This window comes from Varroa destructor, unplaced genomic scaffold, assembly GCF_002443255.2.
Source record: "Varroa destructor unplaced genomic scaffold, Vdes_3.0 BEIS01000007.1, whole genome shotgun sequence".
In the NCBI taxonomy this organism is placed as follows: Eukaryota; Metazoa; Arthropoda; class Arachnida; order Mesostigmata; family Varroidae; genus Varroa; species Varroa destructor.
The window spans coordinates 727,675-747,720 of NW_019211460.1; the positions used below are offsets into that span (position 1 = coordinate 727,675).

General features: G+C 40.3%; 2 protein-coding genes across 9 annotated transcripts in view; one reads left to right on the top strand and one right to left on the bottom strand.

Moving 5' to 3' along the window:
• The window catches only part of LOC111254654 (uncharacterized), a 53,759-nt gene that overhangs the window by 30,659 nt on the left and 3,054 nt on the right, over positions 1–20,046 (top strand). Inside the window, exons 10-12 of one of the 4 annotated variants that reach the window (XR_015317639.1) lie at positions 4,107–4,367; positions 12,021–12,150; positions 16,998–17,047. Coding sequence is in view for 2 of the 4 variants with exons in the window: in XM_086975636.1 (XP_086831762.1) it covers positions 4,107–4,367; positions 16,998–17,047 (311 nt within the window). In the remaining 2 variants the exon portion in view is untranslated. The remainder of the gene's footprint in view (positions 1–4,106; positions 4,368–12,020; positions 12,151–16,997; positions 17,048–20,046) is intronic. The other 3 variants (XR_015317640.1, XM_086975636.1, XM_086975637.1) reach the window with 3 other exon arrangements.
• Positions 15,302–20,046, bottom strand: part of LOC111254064 (band 3 anion transport protein-like) — a 59,784-nt gene continuing 55,039 nt past the window's right edge. For 4 of the 5 annotated variants that reach the window (XM_086975619.1, XM_086975620.1, XM_086975617.1 and 1 more), the window contains one exon: positions 16,462–17,742. In XM_086975619.1, coding sequence (XP_086831745.1) covers positions 17,545–17,742 — 198 coding nt within the window. In that variant the 3' untranslated portion in view covers positions 16,462–17,544. Of the gene's footprint in view, positions 16,393–16,461; positions 17,743–20,046 lie in introns of those variants that run through there. The other variant, XM_022814537.2, reaches the window with a different exon arrangement.

Below are 20,046 nucleotides of genomic sequence, written 5' to 3' on the forward strand. Positions count from 1 at the left end.
TGGCATCTCGCCAAAAAGGAAAGATTTTGACGGGCGGTCCGAGGAATATAGCTCGCGCCTTTCCATTAGGGCGACGGAGCTTAGCTCTTAGAGAATAGTTATTAGGGATCGAACTGGGGTTGGCTGCGCGGCAAACGACACGTAAGTTTATCCGTATATTAAATGAAGACGAACTTCTGATCTAATTTCGAACCTAGCTGGTGATGTCGACTTTGCCAAAAGGGAGTTGCAAAATATTGATAGAGGCCAACGATTGGTACCCTCAAAATGGCATTTCCAGGAACCATCAGTTGATCAGGTTTCATTTTTCGATCAGAAGTAACTGCTGGAAGTACTCGATTCGAGCGGTTCGCCCAAGCTAGATAGCTGTCTACTTTAGACGCCGGACGTATACAGTTCAACCTGTGAACTCGCCGATCATTTATTAACATCTCGCCTCAGATGTTGCTTCGCTTACGACAGCAACAAAACGATTTATACATCAGCTCCCGTAGGATTAATGAGCGATAAAGGGCTAACTAGCACATAAGGGCAATGTTTTAAGTCTACATTTGTTTTTTCTACAGCTGTATGCATTTAACACGAACACTAAGCGAACGAACACGAATCTGTTAACAGGGTACGTCTGCAGTACCAAGGAGAACCAAGGACAGCAGCAACGATATGTAACCCAAAGCAAACAGCCTAAGCTATTGCATTTCTGTTAATGGGAAACAAAAAAAATCATGGTGGAAAAAGATAGGAGGGCGTATGAAGGAGATGTTTTGGAAGTAAGCAGCTCATTATGCTACTTCTTGACTTGCTATGACTTGGGGACATAGTTTTATAACCTACAGTTTAGCGCAGCCAATAAGCTCTCAGCGTCCGACCTTGGCGTTATGCTGTGGACGATGCTTCACCGATATACAGGACCAAACGCTCGTTGGATGAACTGGTTGCCTGCAACAAGTATGAGAGGACTCTTAGAGTATGATCGATATTATAGGATACGTATTGGTAAAGCTATTATAGTGAATACACTGGATGATAGAAGGGCATTGTGTATAACAGAGGTAGTAAATGGGTCAACACAAAGATGTCAAACACAGTCCATCATTGGCTTCGTGAACGTTGAAGAGTATAGAGATTCTAATATAAAGCGATATATCGCAAACCAAAACTAAACATAAACACTTCTCCTCTTAAAGCGCTCTTTTCCAGATGATTGTTAGTGAACTACACATGATCAAAAAATTCAAGTTTATGTTTACCAATTTTTTTCTTCCACGTTTGAAGATGCCTCTCGAAAGTAAACATTCTGAAGAAATTTCACTTCCTGAAAACAAAAGTGTCGAAGGCAAGATTTAAATCCATATGTAGCCAGCTAATTTGCAAACTGTAGATAGACATTTCAAGGACATTATAGCGGATAGCGTGACCAGTTTCGAACTGTGAGGTCCGGTCTGACGACGACGTGCCCCATCGGTTCTGTCGCTCAACGTTTGTCATAAGCAGGCCAATCATAGGACGTCCCTAGGTCGGGCTACACGTCTACTCTGTCGGATTATTAGCCGCTCCGAGATTAATATCAACTGGATTTGCAATTAAGCCGATTTGGCGCAAGGTCATGCCACCAAACTGGGCACTATAACGAAAACGACAAGGTCTCCTAAAGCACCTCGTAACCTTCTCTGTGAGTATAAATGCCCGCTTGAGTAACCGAGAAGCAGTTTTCTTTTCTCAAAGCCTCCGGAGTTTCTTCCTATTTACGGTTGTAGGCAGTAGTGCCGTTTGCACCTAGGTTTTTCAGGTCCATAGAATCTGCCATGTTAAATTCCAGCATTGCCATTAGGTTAGGTGGCCTAGATTTTTGTCGAAACCACTATACCAAACCTGTTAAAGTTTCTGAAAGAAAGATGATGACTATGAGGCTAAGTACCTATACTATAGGCACATTTACGATCTGTCATGCTAGCGAGCTGACTTGCGTTATTGTATCAGACTTGCCTTAGTCGTTCCTCAATCGTATCTTGTATTGATCATAGTCTTCTTCGTAAGCCGTTAGAGGTCATGTTCTGACTATAGAGAGGTCTGGGTGTTTGTTTGCGATCTGCGAACTGCTGTTGCAAACAGATCACACAAAAGGCTGTCTCTGCGATTTATTTCTTTATTAACTTATATGACACTCCGTTAGTTTCAGACTTGGCCTGCGCGGATGTGATCATCAATCAATTATAACAATGATTCCTTATTATTTTTATTCATGACTCCTATAAGCTCTGACCGGCTAGTTTTTATCAGGTCTTAATCGAATAATTACTAGTAGCTATTTACTTTGAACAATAGTACAAAATCATATCTTCAATTCTGAAAGCTACCTTGATAGGTTTACGGCGCAGAGGAAAGGGCACCCTAGCGTTTTGATTACCGGCCATCTTTATCTCTGATAATCCGTACGATTATCTATATGTCTGGACTTACAGGGACTGTAGGCATGCAGAGCCTACAGAAGATTTATAGCAAAGTCATAAAAACCTCGCACGTTTGTACTTGGTTTGTTACAGTCGCTATATTATGTACGACAAAATGTTTTTGTTAATGCTCTAGTATATTAGTGGAATTCATGCCCTTACGAACAAGATTGACTTTCAGCTCACAGGCAAGGTTGGCCTATAATTGCTTCACTAATCCGGAGCGACTCACCACACTTCATCAAGACACATAAGTTGATGACTCTAAAAGGTTTTAGGTAGAGTCATCAACTTATGTGTCTTGATGAAGTGCTAATTACGCTATGCGGAAGCAAAAACGAAAGAGCCTTCAAAACTGTTAGAATCGAAAGCCTTATACTGCCAACAGTTTTCCTAGCAGGCTTCAAATGCAGCCATTACACACCACAAAGTAACTAATGCCCACCTTTGAGTTCTTAAATACCACTGGAGTTGGTCTACGAGATATATCTACGCTGTTCTACATTATATGTAGAATTATTATGAAGACAACAAGACCGCGCATGCGGTAGAACCTACCTCAGATGAAGGTGTATTCCATATAAAATAGCAATCCAAGTACGATAGCGCGTCGCGTATTTTTAAGTAATTTTTGTTACGAATACTGACGTACCAAAAAAAAAGGCGATAATGCATTGCTTCGGTCGGGGCATCAACATGCGCAATGTATCGCATCGTAAGAGGACGAAGCCGGGGCCTTTTAAACGGGGCATATATCAATCGTATCATAGAGAATAGTAGAAACTTCGTTCTTTGCGCAATTTTCGTTCCGTTTTTGACGTCGACAACCTGCAAGTGGAAGCTGAAAATGCGAAATAGTTTCCACATAAAAAAGGGCCATTGATGAATCACTCAGACACTGATTGAACGTAACGTTGAGCGTCACGTAAGACTACTGGTCCTGCGATGCCTAGCATATATTGAAGGATTGGTAAATATATTTGGATTGCGTACACAGTAGGACACGAGGTCACATATACAATAACAATCAGCATAGATTTCAATAGAAAGAAATATCGTAGCTTTTATTAGTTCATATGAAATTTAAACTTAAATTCCAAATGGGGCATATTCAGTAACTGTAAGTGAACAAGCTTTAACTTATGGGGGACGAAAACAGACAAGTCCATCAAGCCTTCGCAGTGTTGAAGCAGTGATATAATGCATTCCGCACCTTTTTTTTCACGTATATTTTATCAAGCCGCCCACTGAGTTACATAAGTGTTCAGATTGCTCCGATATGTTTGTCGTAGACAGCGTGAACGATGTTGGAGCTTTTCAGAGTTCTCCGTAGTAGTAGTAACGAGGAAATTCGGAGTCCCACGCCGTCCATTTATGCTGCTTGTTCACTGATGTATCGGACTGAACAGCACAAGACTGACTCTGTGAGTCAGAAATATCTAAGGTTTATAGATTTGCTAGTTTTTGTGTCAAATCTACTGTATAGATTATATTCATTGACAACTAAACAATCTTCAGTTGTTATAAGGTCGCCATTAGTAGGACACATAGTGTAGCCTAAAAAGGTAGAATTTCGGACATACAATGGCATAATAGTGTTACACAGTACAATTTCGTTTTTTGTCTGTATATGTCCTGTCGTTTGTCTGTATATAGCTTGTTTCTAACTCCGACTTAATGATAAAAGGAACTACGAAAGGCAGATGTCTCGTACGTAAAGCAACGGAGTGCCCTGACCGAGTTACTATTGCTAACAGATTAGTTGGGCCAGTAGATCAACCGCGTTCCGGCTTAGGCGTCGTGGGTCCATTAAACGCAGACAACTTCTACACATATATGGATTTGTTAAAAGCAATACCGGTTGTAGAAACGAGCTACAATCATCAATTGAATTATGTACGGGATCTGCAATTCCAGGTAGTATGAAATTCAGTCACTTCATTCTGTGTGTGCATATTGTATTTTCACTGAAGTGTGACATATATGCAAAAATGTCGCGCTAGTCTTATTTTGAGATTGAGCCAAGGGGGTTTCATAGTTGCACGCATCTATATATTAGGACTGTTGACTACAGCGATCGAAAAGGCGATACCATCTTAGGCACATTTTTTTAATCTATGCAAAATAGGATTTAAAACTGGTTGTACCCTTGAGAAGAATATTTTTTAATCGCTTACTCGTCATCTACTATTTGTGTTACGCCAACTATTTATGTTACAATGGTTCTATGAAATATCTCGTAAAGATCAGAATATTTTAAGCGTCCGAAGAATCTAACCCTTAGAAAACACAATTTGTAAGATTTCGAAATGTACTAACAATCAGCGGCAAATTTAACAGAGAGTACAGCGTGGTTTTTTAGCAAATTAATAACGGCCAAAGGTAGCTTTCCGTTATGGCTGGAGATGTCGAACTGAAGAGCGAAATTTCTATAATGAACACACTCTAAGATAGATATTCCCCAAAGACTCAAATGAAATAAAATTTATCGAAATGGGTTAGTTTTAAACCGATAATCCCTTGTAAAAAATTTAAAAAAAAATGTCTCAACAGCTCAAAGACTGTAACATTTAAGAACGGTATCACACGCAAATATTATCGATAACCTAGATATCATATTAGAAAGAGCCGAACTCAACAGGACAGGCATCACATGCCGCAGTAGGTAGACAGAGGAACTTGTTTTTTTTCTTTTAACACTAACTTTAAGTCAGGAAAGTAAATACAAGTGGTATGAAAAAGTACGAAACGATGCAGAACTAATCACGTTCAATTTATCTACTTTAAAATACATCTGACCATTTTTACGAATCCAAAAGGACCTGCTTGAGGCTGAGTTCTGTTCCTTTGATTGGCGCTACCCGAATACCAACTGACTTCGAATCGACGTTTGGGTCACCCAATGAGAACACAGTATTTTCCATTTATACAGATAGCCTAGGTTTTCTGTGTCATATATCAATCACAATGCAAATTAATCAAATACTATTATTAACAATGGACTATATGTAACTTCCTCTATGCTCATGAAAGATGTGAAACTTCTATGAGCATGACTCGAGAGACGCTGTTGGGCAGGGAGGGGCAGATTTGGACCTGCACATGTGGCCAGCCAAGCAAGTCACACGATTGGATGCCCTCGCCATCGGCTTCAAATACGACTAACAGAATAGAAAAAAAAAAAAACTTACTTCCGCGACGTTTATTTATTGTAAAAGATTGCAATCAATTGCAGTAAGTATTGCGATGTTGTAGAGACTGTAGCATTTAGATAGTTATATCGAAGGTGAAAAGAGAAAAACATTTTAGAACAACAGACATAATGCAAAGTAAGGTTTTTACTTACGGTCTATTGCTAAGGCACTTCCAGGCGTTGTCGGTCAAACTCATAACATCGCAATACGAATGAATCGGTAATCACGGGGCGAGGCAACGAGGTTGCAGACATTCCTCGATCTTTTACCAGTCCCGGTGCCCATATTGATTTTCTGAAGTTTATCATCGATCAAGGCATGTATCTGTTCTCGCGATCGCCGTAATTCCTAATTAGATAGTTCGTAGCGATGGCATAATTCGTCCCTCTGATCCGCTAGGTGTCTATCGGTGTATATTACCTTGCCCACAAGGGTCTTGTTTCGGCCGTCCTAGCGGTGTCTATTTCCTGCATTCCACCTAACGGAAGAGGATTTCAATGTTTTATTTGGACTATTCTGTGGTATGCGGCGGCATTTCGTGAAGGACAAAGACTTCAACACTTGGCCTACAATAACTTACAATCGCCTATTTGGTGCAATAACTAGTGGCACACAGATGAATACAGCTGCTAAATCTTCGCACGTACCTGTCAACCTAAAGATATCATCAGGCCCAGCAGGCTTTTTGCTAGTTTCGTAAGAATTTCTACTCAGGCCAAGAAAACGCAGGCAGTGGTTTAACTCTTAACTGCCACCTTTCTCGGCAACTCGCTATCCAACACTTTCTCGGCTCTGCAACCAGTTGCAAGACTCCTGGCCGCAGTTTTGAAAATCATATATATCGAGCGGCAAGCGCCTTGCAGCATGGATCGAGTAGAATAGCAGTACATAAGTTAAAAAAAAAAAAGGACGCAAAGCGGGTACAATACCAATACAATAGATAGCCATCTAGTTCGCTCCAACCGACACATGTTGTTAATGACAATCGTTATTCTAGGACAAGCGCCGCTATCCCGTAACAAGGCAGGCAAATCGAACGAAATACGAAACGAACTCCACCACAGATGGGGACTCCATTAGCTCATTCCGAAGGCTCACGTCGAAGCGAGGTGGTTGCATGCTCGCTTCCTTCTTTAAAGCCAAACGACCGGCCAAGTTCACCAGGGGAGGGGCGCGGGGGGGGGGGGGGTGAGCACGATTCCCTAAATGCAACATCGACTCAGTGAAAGGCACAAAAGGCCGCAGCTCGCAAGGTCCCTCTCGCGGCAGTTCCAGCAATGAGTAACCGATCTCAGAAAATTACGTTCGACGTGCTTGCGCATGTCAAAGGATGCATCGACTTATGTAATCTGAACAGCTTGAGAGTAAGTTCTATCAAAGGCGTTTAGTTTTTTAGACAACGATGCTTTTGACGAACAGTAGCAAACTCGAAACTATCAAAGTTCTCCCCAACCACTGGATTGCCGCAAGGATGCTCTGGTGCGAACTCTCTTAGAAAATCGGACGGAGAGGCATAGTATTTTGCTAAGACAGATACTCTTATTATCGCTTATGTTCATTAATGATCGTATCTGAGCTGGTCATATTACCCGTAGGCCGCTGTTGGTAGAAAAGAAAGAACAGTACCACACGTGTTGAGCCAGCTATCAAAACCACAAAACAATTATTTATAAGTTGCTTTGCCTGTCCCACCCTCAAGGAGTAATCTTGATGGGCAAATATGCCGTGTTGTTTGAGGTGGTCTGATCATGGAAGACCGGACGTAATGATGGTCAAGATACTTGCAACGTTTAGCATATATCTGTCGGTATACTGTCCATTGCAGAGGCGCGTACAACTTTTTATGCTGTGCACTGCAAACATTAATAAGGACCTTGGCACAGAACCATGGAGATCGACAGTGAATTACACGATATAGGAATCGTATTGTGTTCGATCACGCACGCACTGTGTATCGCCATAAAGTGTGTGAGCGCCGGAACTAGCCTTCTACGAGCCAGAACTATTTAAACTGTTGCGTCGTCTCTGAGGTCAATTGGATACCATCATCAGCATTATATATTATGCAATGCAACACGAACTCATTGACTTTTATCGAAGTTACGGAATTACTCAGTGTGCGACCAATAAAAATTACTTGGTGGTCGATCTGTAGATCCTTGGGCGATCTCATAGATAAGGCATCAATGAAGTGTCGGTCCTGCTTAATTTCCGCAATAATTTCATCAATTTTTTTTGTAATCGGTCGATCATTACAAAGGTATCGTTCACTTCGAGCAGATAGAGCCATCTTTAGGCTATTTCTTTAGCACTACAAAGAACACATTTCTTTATAAGCAGATTTGTGCTTCGGTTGAAATCTAATATTATGAAATTTTACACAAATCACCTTAAGTCTGATTAAAGATATCCTAATAAAGGCATTTTTGTACATTTACTATTGTCAAGTATCAGCTTTTGACTTCGGCCCGACGCAACCCGTTTTATTTAAGATGTACCACTTTAGAGCCATCTAGCTCCGCTTTTTCGACAGTTTAGTATATATGTATATATATATATATATATATATATAGGCTAAACAGCTAACGTACAAGTATTATCTGTATGTGGCTTCTGATTAACCACATTACGGATTTTAGCACTCACTTAAATTTGTGGACTTGCGATTTAAATGCGCATTCGAATTGAACATGGCGCCAAAACTTAAACCGCTTTAAAATCAGAAACAACGATTTAACACACTTCTGCGATTAAAATTAAAACAAGAGCTATAGATTCACTGCTCGTACGCCAAACAGAAGACAGGTTACCGACACCCGCGCTCCTTGCTGCAGTAGCTATTCCCTAAATATTACCGCCCCCCCCCCCCCCTCGAAAATTCTTTAAATCCGATATAAAAACACCTTTGTCTAATATTTGTTTGAATATTTTCGTACCATTTTGCTTTATTAACTGAAATATATAATTATGCGTTCCTATGGTACAGCTTGTTCAAATATATATTCCTTATAATTACTTACAGTATATGATTGACGTTATTAATATTAACATATCCCAGCGTGGAGTACATACATACATACGAAACGATAAAGCACGATCCTAAGGATGGAATGAATTCACAAATCAAATTGCTTACTTTAATGTATACATATATATAGATATATGTACATACATATATATATATGTATACATTAAAGTATATATATATAACTAGGTATTGTCGCTTGTTTAGGACAACGTGAAGTGGGTTAAGCCTACATAAGAGAAGCACGTTTACGTTTACCTGGAAGGCCCTATTTAAAAACGATGTCATCGAGTTCAGTAATCTCTGTAATGATCTCGGTAAAGTAAATGACCATTTCAAATATAAATTTTAATTCGATATGCATCTCTTTGATTTAAAGTGTAGACAATGGAAAGATTTCCTATTGTTTACCATCAGAACTGTTGCACCATTATAGACACCGTAGGGAATTGTGCCTGCCAGGAGTTCATATCGATCAGAGTGAGAGAAATAGAAAGCTTAGCTTAGAAATAGAAAGATGGGCGACTTTTCCCAGCACACTTATGAGCTGGGCGGACAATGCACGTCCTAAACAGGTCGGAAATTATATTGGTAGGCCTAAGACGAGCACTGAGCCATTTTCTAAAGGCAACGACAGACATTTCTTGTCGTACTTCAATTTGCCTGTTTACTAGTTCTGTGTGGCCTAACAGGCGCCTAATTTTTACTGGCCAGCTGTCACCATCATTAATCACAACAAGCCGGCTGAAACATCGATAAACGTTGAACTAATTTAGCGCCATTTGACGCAAAAACAAGCTAATGCTAGCTTTATGAGCATCATTGATTACTATTCAGTTTTATCATAGAATTAACCCGGGGTTAGTTTTGCGGTGTAGATGAATTTGAGCTCTGGACACTGCGGTTATTCTTTAATCAATGGCTAAGTATAGTCTGGAGAATGACACCTGTTTTGTCAATACGTTCTATTGGGGAAAAAAAATAATGGTAACATCAATCTATCGAAGGTTTTGTTGAAGCGAGAAGTTTTTATCAAAGTGCAAAATGTTCGTGCATCGTTAAAAGCGATTCTAGTCGATGCTCAATATAGCGTAGAGCAGACGCTCGTCTAAATTTCTCGTCCCCAGGGCCACTGAATTAGACCATTGCATCGTCAGTAGCCGCTGTCATTTTCATGTTCTCTTAACTCGTTGGGTAAAGTAGCATATACGGCTACCCATGGGATCAATAACGGATTGCTGTGGTCCCGTTTCACGACGTAACTAGCCCTGTTTTAGACGAACAAAAGCTGTGTAACAGACGTGCGTAACACACGCAACAATCCACCTATCTACTTATCTGTAACTAACTTACTGAGCTTATTGATCAATAGCCAGTTAGAAGCCCTTTGCTACAATCTTTAGAAATAAATTGGCGCAATTTTTCCACGTCACTACCAGAGATGCGATTTCAATCTGTTAAGCGGTTATAAACACAATGATCGACCCAGACCTAGCTAGTTATCGAACGTTTAATAAAGCCTTTACTCGGTGGCAATTTAATAAGTAAGCTGAAATCATGTAACGTTACGACGTAGTCGTTTTATAGTTACCAAGACCCTCGGATGAATACTATATTGTCTCGGAGTCGGTTCGAAAACCTTTCACAATCGCACTAGCGTTTCGAGCTGTGACCATCGAAGGTACTGCACGTAACCTATATACAGTCAGTTATATACGCTTCGGCATATACAGTAGGATTCTAGATTGATAGGATGCTTGATTCTCACCAAGCATCTGTAATGAATAACTAACAAGGTGACTCAGCACCGAACTTCGATGACTGGTTAATGTAACGAATCCTCTTTGTGAAATCGGTTTTTGTAAGGTGCAGGGGGGGGTTTACGGATGCATAGACAAAGAAAAAGCTTTTGCAGGCTCGTTTCATCTACTGGGTCGGACTCAAGGCACGTGTAGCTTGGCTTCCATGCAGGTAGTTTAGTTTACTCGTGGTGGTAACCATCATGACTCAACTCAGGGATTACTACTAGGGAAACCCCACACCTCCGCTACGTACTCCCACATACTTAGAAAGGATCGCCCAATTCCTATTACACTTGCCCCTCTCGTTGCACCCTTTGACTCTAGTCATCGTCGAATCTCTGTCTGCGAATTATTTCTGCTTTTCCGTTCTTTTTCATTTTGCCTTCAGGGAAAGCTACCGCAATCGTTCATCGCATGCTAGAGTATTGCTTGAACTCCTTCAAGAAAGTGTTCTATAAGTTAAACGTTCGACATATGTAAAAAATTCTTGCGTTTATGTAAGTCTATGACAGTTTACTTCTATTAATATTTTTTTCCTAAATCCATGCAGTATATATACTTTTTTGTTTTTAAATACTGGTATAACTTTATTTATTGGACCACGTTCATTAGCTATGCGTGACAAGACTTCCAAAACTTTTTCAGTAAAATTAATTTAATGAAACACTGTGACGGATTGTTCCTTGTTGTTCTTTTCAAGTATTTCTTTGTGATCCTTAGTTAAAATGCATTTTTAAGCTTTATTATTAACATCGATAACTTTTATTAGGAAATCTTGAAGAAACAAAGCTTTGCGAAGCTTTTTGTATTCGTCTACCAACTTGTCGCATCCGCCTCTTCCCCAGCAAAGGAGTTCGATTAAGTGTAGCGCGATTACGATCAAATTTTGTCAATGCGGCTGGGCTCTTTAAGTTGCATTTTGTCGCGGTCGTCAACAACGTACTTGTAGGTTTTTGAAAATCACGCGCGTATAGAATACCGTTCAGGCTAAACAATATCACCTACGCTTGCACCATAATCATAATTTTGATTAACGCTCGATGTTCAAGCTAGAATTGTGGACGTCTGCAGTATGCGCAGATAGTAAGTTGGCTTTGAAAAACGGTACTCGCTTTTGATCATAGTTTTGTCACCTTTCTCCAATGCAACACAATCTTCGGATGTGTATTTCTGTATTTGGGCCTTTGAAAACCCTCTACTGCACACTAGGCACTAAATGTTTGTTAGTGACTACGACAGAGGAATCACGATGTCCTGGGCCTTAGCTAGTCTGTAACTAGGTGATAATTATGAAGCATCGTCATCAAGCCTATGTTACAGTTCCATCATAGAAGACAAACATTTTCCCTTCTCCCTCTACCAAACCTCCAGTAATCAGCGCTCCATATCCTTTACATATATAATTTTTTTTTTTTTATAGGGCTTTATGGGTTTTATTGAAGATATTTTTTCAAAATGAATATATTAGTCTGAAAGGGGATAATGTTGTCTTTAAAACAAACCGTGAAGAAGTAACATCCTATCTTCTTTCTATTCCTTGTTTTCATAGGGCTCATAACCGTGCGTCGAGTTCCAGGTCCGAGACCAACAGTACCTTTGTCACAATCGACTGGCAATATCCTGCAGGCTCTATTCTCAGGGCTTACTTCTATGCGGAAAAATGAACATCCCGTTACTCGGTATGCGCTTTCCAAGTGCTGCTGCTGAGATAGCAAGCTTCAAAGGACCGTTCATTGAACCAATGATTTTATATATGTCTTGCATCGTCTTTTTCTAAACGAGGAATTGTTTCTATTCTACGAATCGGCCCATCCTTCCGGGCATCAGACTTGTTGATAAACTGTTGTCCTATTAGGAATTAAACGGAACTGCACATTTGTGCAGACGTTAGGTCCGATTGCAATACCGTTTCTGTGCCAGTCCGAATTAATAGTTCTACAAAATCATTGACTCACAGATTTCCAAGTAAGATTAGATTATATCAAAAAGCAAGCTAATTTATTGAGATCTACGGCAAATTCATCGTAAAAAGCTACACCATCGACTAGTTCTACAGCACTCGCAGAGCTGCATTGCCTCTATATGGGTTATAAGCCTGGGCCAATAAATTGATTCCTTCGCATTTATTCTTTCTATAGCGACCATATGCAGATCAAAAGGTATCATCCTATAGCATCGACGAGCCAATCCCTGCTTGGAGAAATGTATCGATTGTTTCTTTATTATTCTATTATCTGTATATATACGCCTATAGTCTATAAACGCTGGCGCTCATTACAGAACGAACCGGTCTGCCAATGTTAGGCTAACGCCTCTTCGTCGAAACGTTCAACTCTTTAGTTAAAATATTACAGCATAGGCACCGTTTCGGTTAGATTGACGTTAGCTTCAACAGTCCCATGCCTATTTCAAAATGCACCTGGTCTTCTATGATATTCTTGTACCTTTTCCCTGTAGTTAAGGACATCGTGAATGTACGTATCAATTTGCAAGTTTGCCGGTGTTGTATAGTTATATCACTCGTTGGAAAACCTGAAACGCATAAGCTAGGCCAAATAGAACTCTGTTAAATCTGCATTTTTCCCATTGCGTTACAGAAGTACATAACTCGCTTCATCTACAATTTAAGCACACTTACCGAAACGCGCTAATTACATCCGACTACTAAAAATAATTGCATCTTCTACAGCATTGAAAAATCTCTCTGTGTTTGCCAATGGATAGCAAATACGCCTAATTATCTTGCTTTGCGGTCACGGATCTAGACAAAATCGTGCAGGTTTCTTTTGTTTTGCCACTATTCCTAATCGTTACAAAAAATGATACTTGATTTATTTGGCCTAAAAGTGCTTCTTTTTGGAAGCTCTGCCTTCCGAAGAATCGGTGAACGCCGTTAGTACTGATCTGTCGACTGTCGGTACATATGGCTTTGGATAGTAATTTTTTTATATTTATTACTAAATATTTTACCATACGTTTCCATACACCCTAATATATTTTTTCACCTAGTTTTAATAAGGTAAATCTTTGTTGAGCTTCAACAATATGCTTAAAGAAAATCGACAAATCATTTACATGTATTATAAAAATAGTTCGGTTTATTTAATTATACCTTTCGTATCTAAATTCACTGTTTCTACTATTGTTCGTAATTAAAGCCAGCTAGCTTGGTACTCGACCATCCTGTGAGTCTCGTGTTGAGTACATATCGATGTTTTTATTGCTTTGTTACATGACGTAATATGTATGGTATTAAACAAGTTTAAAGCGTCCTTTAGCAATGGCACTTTTTGGTCCAAAAATGAACTAAAAACATAGTAGGGAGCGCTGAATTACCGCTCCCCGTCATTTACCGGACCGTCCATGTGACTTTCACGATCTTACTTTTGGCCTCTACTTCTTTACTACTTTGGACTCTACTTCGAGTTTCTCCATCCAACGAAATTTTTCGAATTTTAGCTGAAATGGGCATCAAGATATCGTCGGCCCAATTGTGCTGAATTACATCACCGCCCGCTTGACACCCATTATTTTTTTAATTTACCGATTACTACCTTCACTTTGAGATTTCTTTCTCAGTGCATTACTCTAGCTGTTACTGCATGTCCTGCAATTGAACATAGCTTTATTGGGGTACTGTGCATCAATTGTTGATGTGTTTTCAAAAAGCGGCGCGTAAGTTTGAATATTCAAGAGTCACCTAGCCATATTTGAACGATGTACCTAACTACGTAACTGTGACTGAAGGCTATTTCCTGCATATGTTTAGTACTAAGTAGAACCGCATTTGACCGCAATTGAAGGCTGATTTAGGCAGATGCCTTATTTGCTCCAGGATCGTAGTCGTTTTTACATATATCAGACGTATATAATACCATCATAGTGAAGTGCAACGTCACCACGGTCTGTTTCTAGGCTTCGAAAAACGATTCTGTTTCTATGAGTCTCAGTGCCACCTTTAAATGTTCATTACCTACAAATTTACCAAACTTGCTTGGTATCTAGAGCATTTAATGGTAAATGTATGGCCATGTAAGGTATCAGAACACATTGTTTCGTTTAGCCTACAGGTGCCAAGAGAGATGACAATATTACATAATACAGAAACATGTAATTTATAGAATATGTAGTGTGCGATTTATGCACATGGTGTAGTAAGTATGAACTTGGCGATCGGTTACGCGACGATCGCTTTGGGCATGACGCGAAGTCTCGCTCAGTTCCCACGAGAGTATATAACTATTTTCTTATTCATGGTAAGGAGGATAGAAGGAATTCTATTTCCAGAATGGATTGACAATTATCAGATTCTCTGTAAGGAACCTGAGTCACCCTTTTATGGGATCCGTCCAAGGTCTTCCTTCAGGCCGTTCATTCCTTATGTTAGGCTCCACAAGGTTATCCTGTAAGAGGTATTTCAGCTATCTCTACGATCATCACCGATGCCCTAGTAAAGGATTGATATTTATGTCAGTAGGCATATATATGCATGTACTTGTAATTTTCATCAAATTTAACATTACACAGAGTAATTATATTATGCAAATATACTTTATTCGATACTCAGTGAGGGCGAGACAAAATTCATTTATATTTCATTATAGTTTTTATATGATCTATAATAACTGTCTGAATTTATCTTAAGACGGCTTACTCGCAGGACAGTTCCCATAGTTGAACAAGCTCTCAATCATTCTGTTAATTATATTCTTCATATAATTTACTAAATTCTACGCACTACTATGTAACTATTAACTTTAACGAAGTCAGATTGTCTGTTGGTGTTCTACACATCGGTAAATCTCGTACATATATATAACACACCGCCAATGAAATATGGTAGACGAACGTTATTTATTTTGACAATTTCTTCGCATCTGGATAAACATTATTGGAGCCTTTATCTACATTTTTATATAGTAATGCTTCTATGCAACAACACTACTATATATAAATATGACAATCTGCATGTCTACGTAGAAACTAATACGCCATATATATATAGTATATTAGTTTGCCGTAGACGTCCACAACGGTTTTTAATAAAAGTTCCGTGTCTATTCCGTGGTAAGTACTAGTAATGTTTATAGAGTAGCACCACTACAAGTTAAACCGCAAAAGTTTTCTTATGCTTCCCTAACAGAAACAAGATAACGCGTTTGCATATCCACGAATATATATATATATATATATATATATATATATATATATATATATATATATGAAAGATTTCAGTGCAAAAGGGCCTAAATCCATTTAGTCCAAGACGAAAAAAATCGATTTTTTATTATAGAAAAATTAAACATTAGAAGACTTGAGTTGCATTTTTAGATTTAGTTAAATAGATCTGGTTTTGATTGTTTCTGTGGTGGCAGCGTATACCATAACGGGCACAGGCCCTTTTTGCATGGGAAGCTATCTTGCAATTATCAATCAAGTCACAGAATGGTTGTTTCACGACTTTTGTTAGACCTGTTGCCGAGAATTTCCCTATGGAGTTCACATAACTTACAATTATCGGATATGTACGCTAATGATATAAGGATAGGGCTATACTCAATTACTGTTTGGTTACTCGTTACTCCCAAGTGTTAAAAAGACTGTCGCAAAATAGAAAGTGTAACTTCGTTCCTGTTATTTTGTTGCGCTAGCGTTTCTATGTGCGTCTGGGAAACGACCATAAGGCTAGCAACTTTTACCTACAACTTTACATTAACTTAATTTACCCGTTCAAAAAGTAGCGGAATTTTCGTCAGTATAATGAAGAATCAAATAAGCTAACGCTGCTTCGTCTGTCTGATGAGGCTGCAGCTAATATTCAGCTAACATTGATCCGTTTAATCTATTCAAATGATGCTTATGTATCACAGGCGAAGAGATTCGTCTTCAGGTGGATCTTGTACAGGACCCTCACCATCCAGCTGAAAAGTACACATGTGTTACGCCTCGTTTTTAGCCAGGACGAGCTGTACGCCTAAAAGTTGATCTAATACGTTCCACCGACCTACATTGTGATACGTTTATTACATTTTTCTTATTCAATAAACAGTAAAAATAGTTCGATAGAGATGCCAGAAAAGGCGTATTAATCTCATCGCCTCTTCCCAATCTAGATTTTCATACAACGCAGTTAAAATACAGTAGAACAACATAAGCCGTCTTCTACCAACCGGCAGATAGTAAAAATCAACTGTAATACTTCCAGCTTCTATTTCTTCTCAGGGTCTCTTCCGATGTAACCTATTAATAGGCACAGTCTTCGGTGTCTTGCTGGTAGCTAGCTTCGGAAGATGACTGTTTAGCAGGAATATTTCTTCATGTACAAAAGACAAAAGCCACGCGTAAAGTGACTGGAGAAACAACTTCCGAGTTTCCTAGACAGTTTAATAACACATTACGCTACACCTCTATTTCCACTATATCATTTTCTACTACTATCTCTATATATTTCTATATACTACTATATCATTTCGCCATTTTGATTGTTACAAACAAGGTTTAACTCGCTTGTCTGGATAAATTTCAGATATTTCAAACCTACACGAAGCATATTGAAGACAGTAATTGGCGCTTCAGGTACGTTTTTTTCGAACACAGCGCCTTTTTTTTTTTTTTTTCACTTTTGTTGCCCGGATTCGTGGTAATGGACCGATACTATTAACACCCTAACATATTAGGCCAAACCTCATGCTCGCTAGATACCATGATTTTTACTGCCAGTTTTCAACTGCCATTGAAGATTTTTATAATATCTAGGTGTAAAAGTTTCTCGAAATAGGGAACGCAAACAATTTTGAAAAACAAAATAAGAAATATTTTTCTAATAAGCTAGAACCTAGAAGTTTCCCAAGTTTTAAAGAACGTACGAGCCGAAACGCTCGACGAGGGGGCTGTATTTTCGGAGATCTGCCTTCACTGGTGAAACTAGGCCTCTATCTGCTGCTTGGATACTGAACGGTCTGGCTTTTGGGCTAATTGCAACTCCGGTGGTATTTCTGGCGTCACGGCCTTTACTTCGTGGAAAAATTAGCTTAAAACTTCGCTGAGCACAGTATTTTCTGTGGAGGCAACCGTCATGGAATGAAGAAGCCGGGCGATTGCAGCAGATACGCGGGGTGGCGTTCCATGGCCGTGTGAATCGTCTGCTCCACCCGCCCATTTCTCTGCAGATGGGCTGCGGCAGTCCTCACATAGAGACTGTTGGAACGCGCTAGATATTGACATACACACTGTCCGCGTAAGTATTTAGCGTCATTTGTGGCGGCCGCGTCCTGAAAATATCCCCGAACAGGTTCTGAGAAACAGAAAGGGCCTCTACGACAGTTTATGCTCTGGTGTGGCAAACCGGGAAAAGATGAACAAAACGAGTGCAATAAGCTATACCTACTAGCACAAGCAAAGACGTCTATCCGAACACACGCAACGGTCATATGAAATCTAAGAGCCCCATAAAAGGTATCGGTCGGCTCTTTCATTCTTCATGTTATGATTTGCCATGCCACAGATCGAAATCGTATTCGAACACGTCTAAGGCCCATCGAGCCTGCTTAAGGCAGAAGTTCCTCTTGTTCTGCAGGTATTTAACCGTACTGTTGCCAGGAGCCGCCGTCTATAAAGATATGGATGGGATTTCTTTACCACCTAAACAACAGCAAAACGTGCCGTCTCCGACAAATTCGGCTTTGCGTCTTGAACCTAGGCATGCCCACTCGCCTAACCTACCGCCCAATCGACGTCCCCGTCTAAGTAAACGAGCATCACCCCGAGCGCTGCTCGCATCGGTCTGTACTTCTATTCACCAGTCTTTTCGAGGATATTGTAAGATCGATTTACTGATCAGGGTCTCCTTAAAAGCAGAGAAATATTTCCTGATGAGGCACGATGAGTGCGAAAAGGATCCTCGATTTTAACGCGTCGTTTTTTGCAATTTTAGTTTGCAATTTCAAAGTTTTGCACAAAACGGCGGTAATGGGATGCCAGCCCAAGAAAGCTCCGTAACGGAAGAACAGTAGTGGGTGGCACTAGGGCATCCATCGCCGCGCCCTTTCTTGAATATTCATAGATTCTAACGGGAAAGATGTATATGACGTTCTGAATTACGAACGAACACTTCGACCTCCTAAAATGTAAACTGGCGGTACTGAAGACAGCATTGGAAATGGTGTAGGTATTCCTTGAACCCCCGAAAGAACATAACGAACATAAGTTAAACTAGAGCCATTTGGTACCGCAACTTCCGCAGTACCCGGCTTATCAGTTGTTGAAATGACGCGAGGACATTAGCCAACCCAAAATTCGCCCATTTGGATTAATACTTTGTAACAACTTCATAGTGAGAGGCCTGTACTTCTTTTGTGATGCGAACCCGTTGCCCCGACGTGATTCGCCACGAAAAAAAAAAGTGACCATTGGTAGCTGTGGAATGATTGTAGCTCCCCCGGCTTCTCGAAGTAACGTCCTAATTAATCAAGTAGCAACCTCACCAGAAATTAATTTCAACCATTGTCAAGGTGGAACTGTAGCGGCCCTTCTGATGAACGCAGTAGCGTATCGGAGACATCCGACCTGGTCGATAGTACACATACCTGAGCACGGCCTAAGTTGATCCCTTCTTTCGCATAAACTGATCGTCGCTCAAAGTTGATGATTAAACTTTGCGTGCCGTTTCCGGGTTAATAGTCACCAATCTATACGCAGTTACCAAAGTGCTTAAAAAGATACATGAAAAACCCCATTTGCTTGGACCGTAGACCTCAGTAACTTGTTGGTCTCAATTACCCATTTAAACGAGTGCCGCTGTATTAACTGGCCCTCCGTAAACTGACCGATATATACATCACCCCGACACACCCCCATTACAATCGACTGATATATACATCATATGGTTTAATTTCAAATTGTTTATTTGGAATGGCTGTCTGAAAATGATATCGCGGACCAAACTGTCGTACCTCCACTTGGCCCCCTCCGATTGCAAGTTTTATTTTCTTGGTATGGTCCATGGTTCGGCTGCGCGAACCTGAAACTATGTACTGGAGTATTTTAAGGACCCAGCCGAGACGGCATTTGTCTCTGCGCCGGTGGCCAGTGCCACCCGGATTAACTCCACACCTTCCACTTCAACATCCGATTTCAAATTCCCAAGGAGTGGCGACCCTTAGGAATATCGGGGTGACTGCACTGACGTGGCCTGATATTTGACGGGCCTACACAGAGGTAATTGACCCAGAAGCTGCCCCGTTCCCGACAACGATACCGCATCGGCCTTGATCAACTCTTCTTCCGCTTGACCAATGGTTAGAGAAACCTTTCGTACGATCTCTAAATCATACCGTATTAGGGCCGGTTCATGTAGAGGTGCCCCCACGCGTCACACGACCTGTTCTTGTGGCCACTGTCGGTTAATGACTAGAAGAGCTATTTTCTCCAGCCATTTAGATCCGGTTCCTTCAGCCTGCTGCTAACTTTCCAGGGAATGGCAGGATGAGTCGCCCATACCCCCTTGAAGCCCGCCATTGCCACCGAATTTGCAGCAATGACGGGATTCGGAAGTATATTTATTGTAATTATACTAG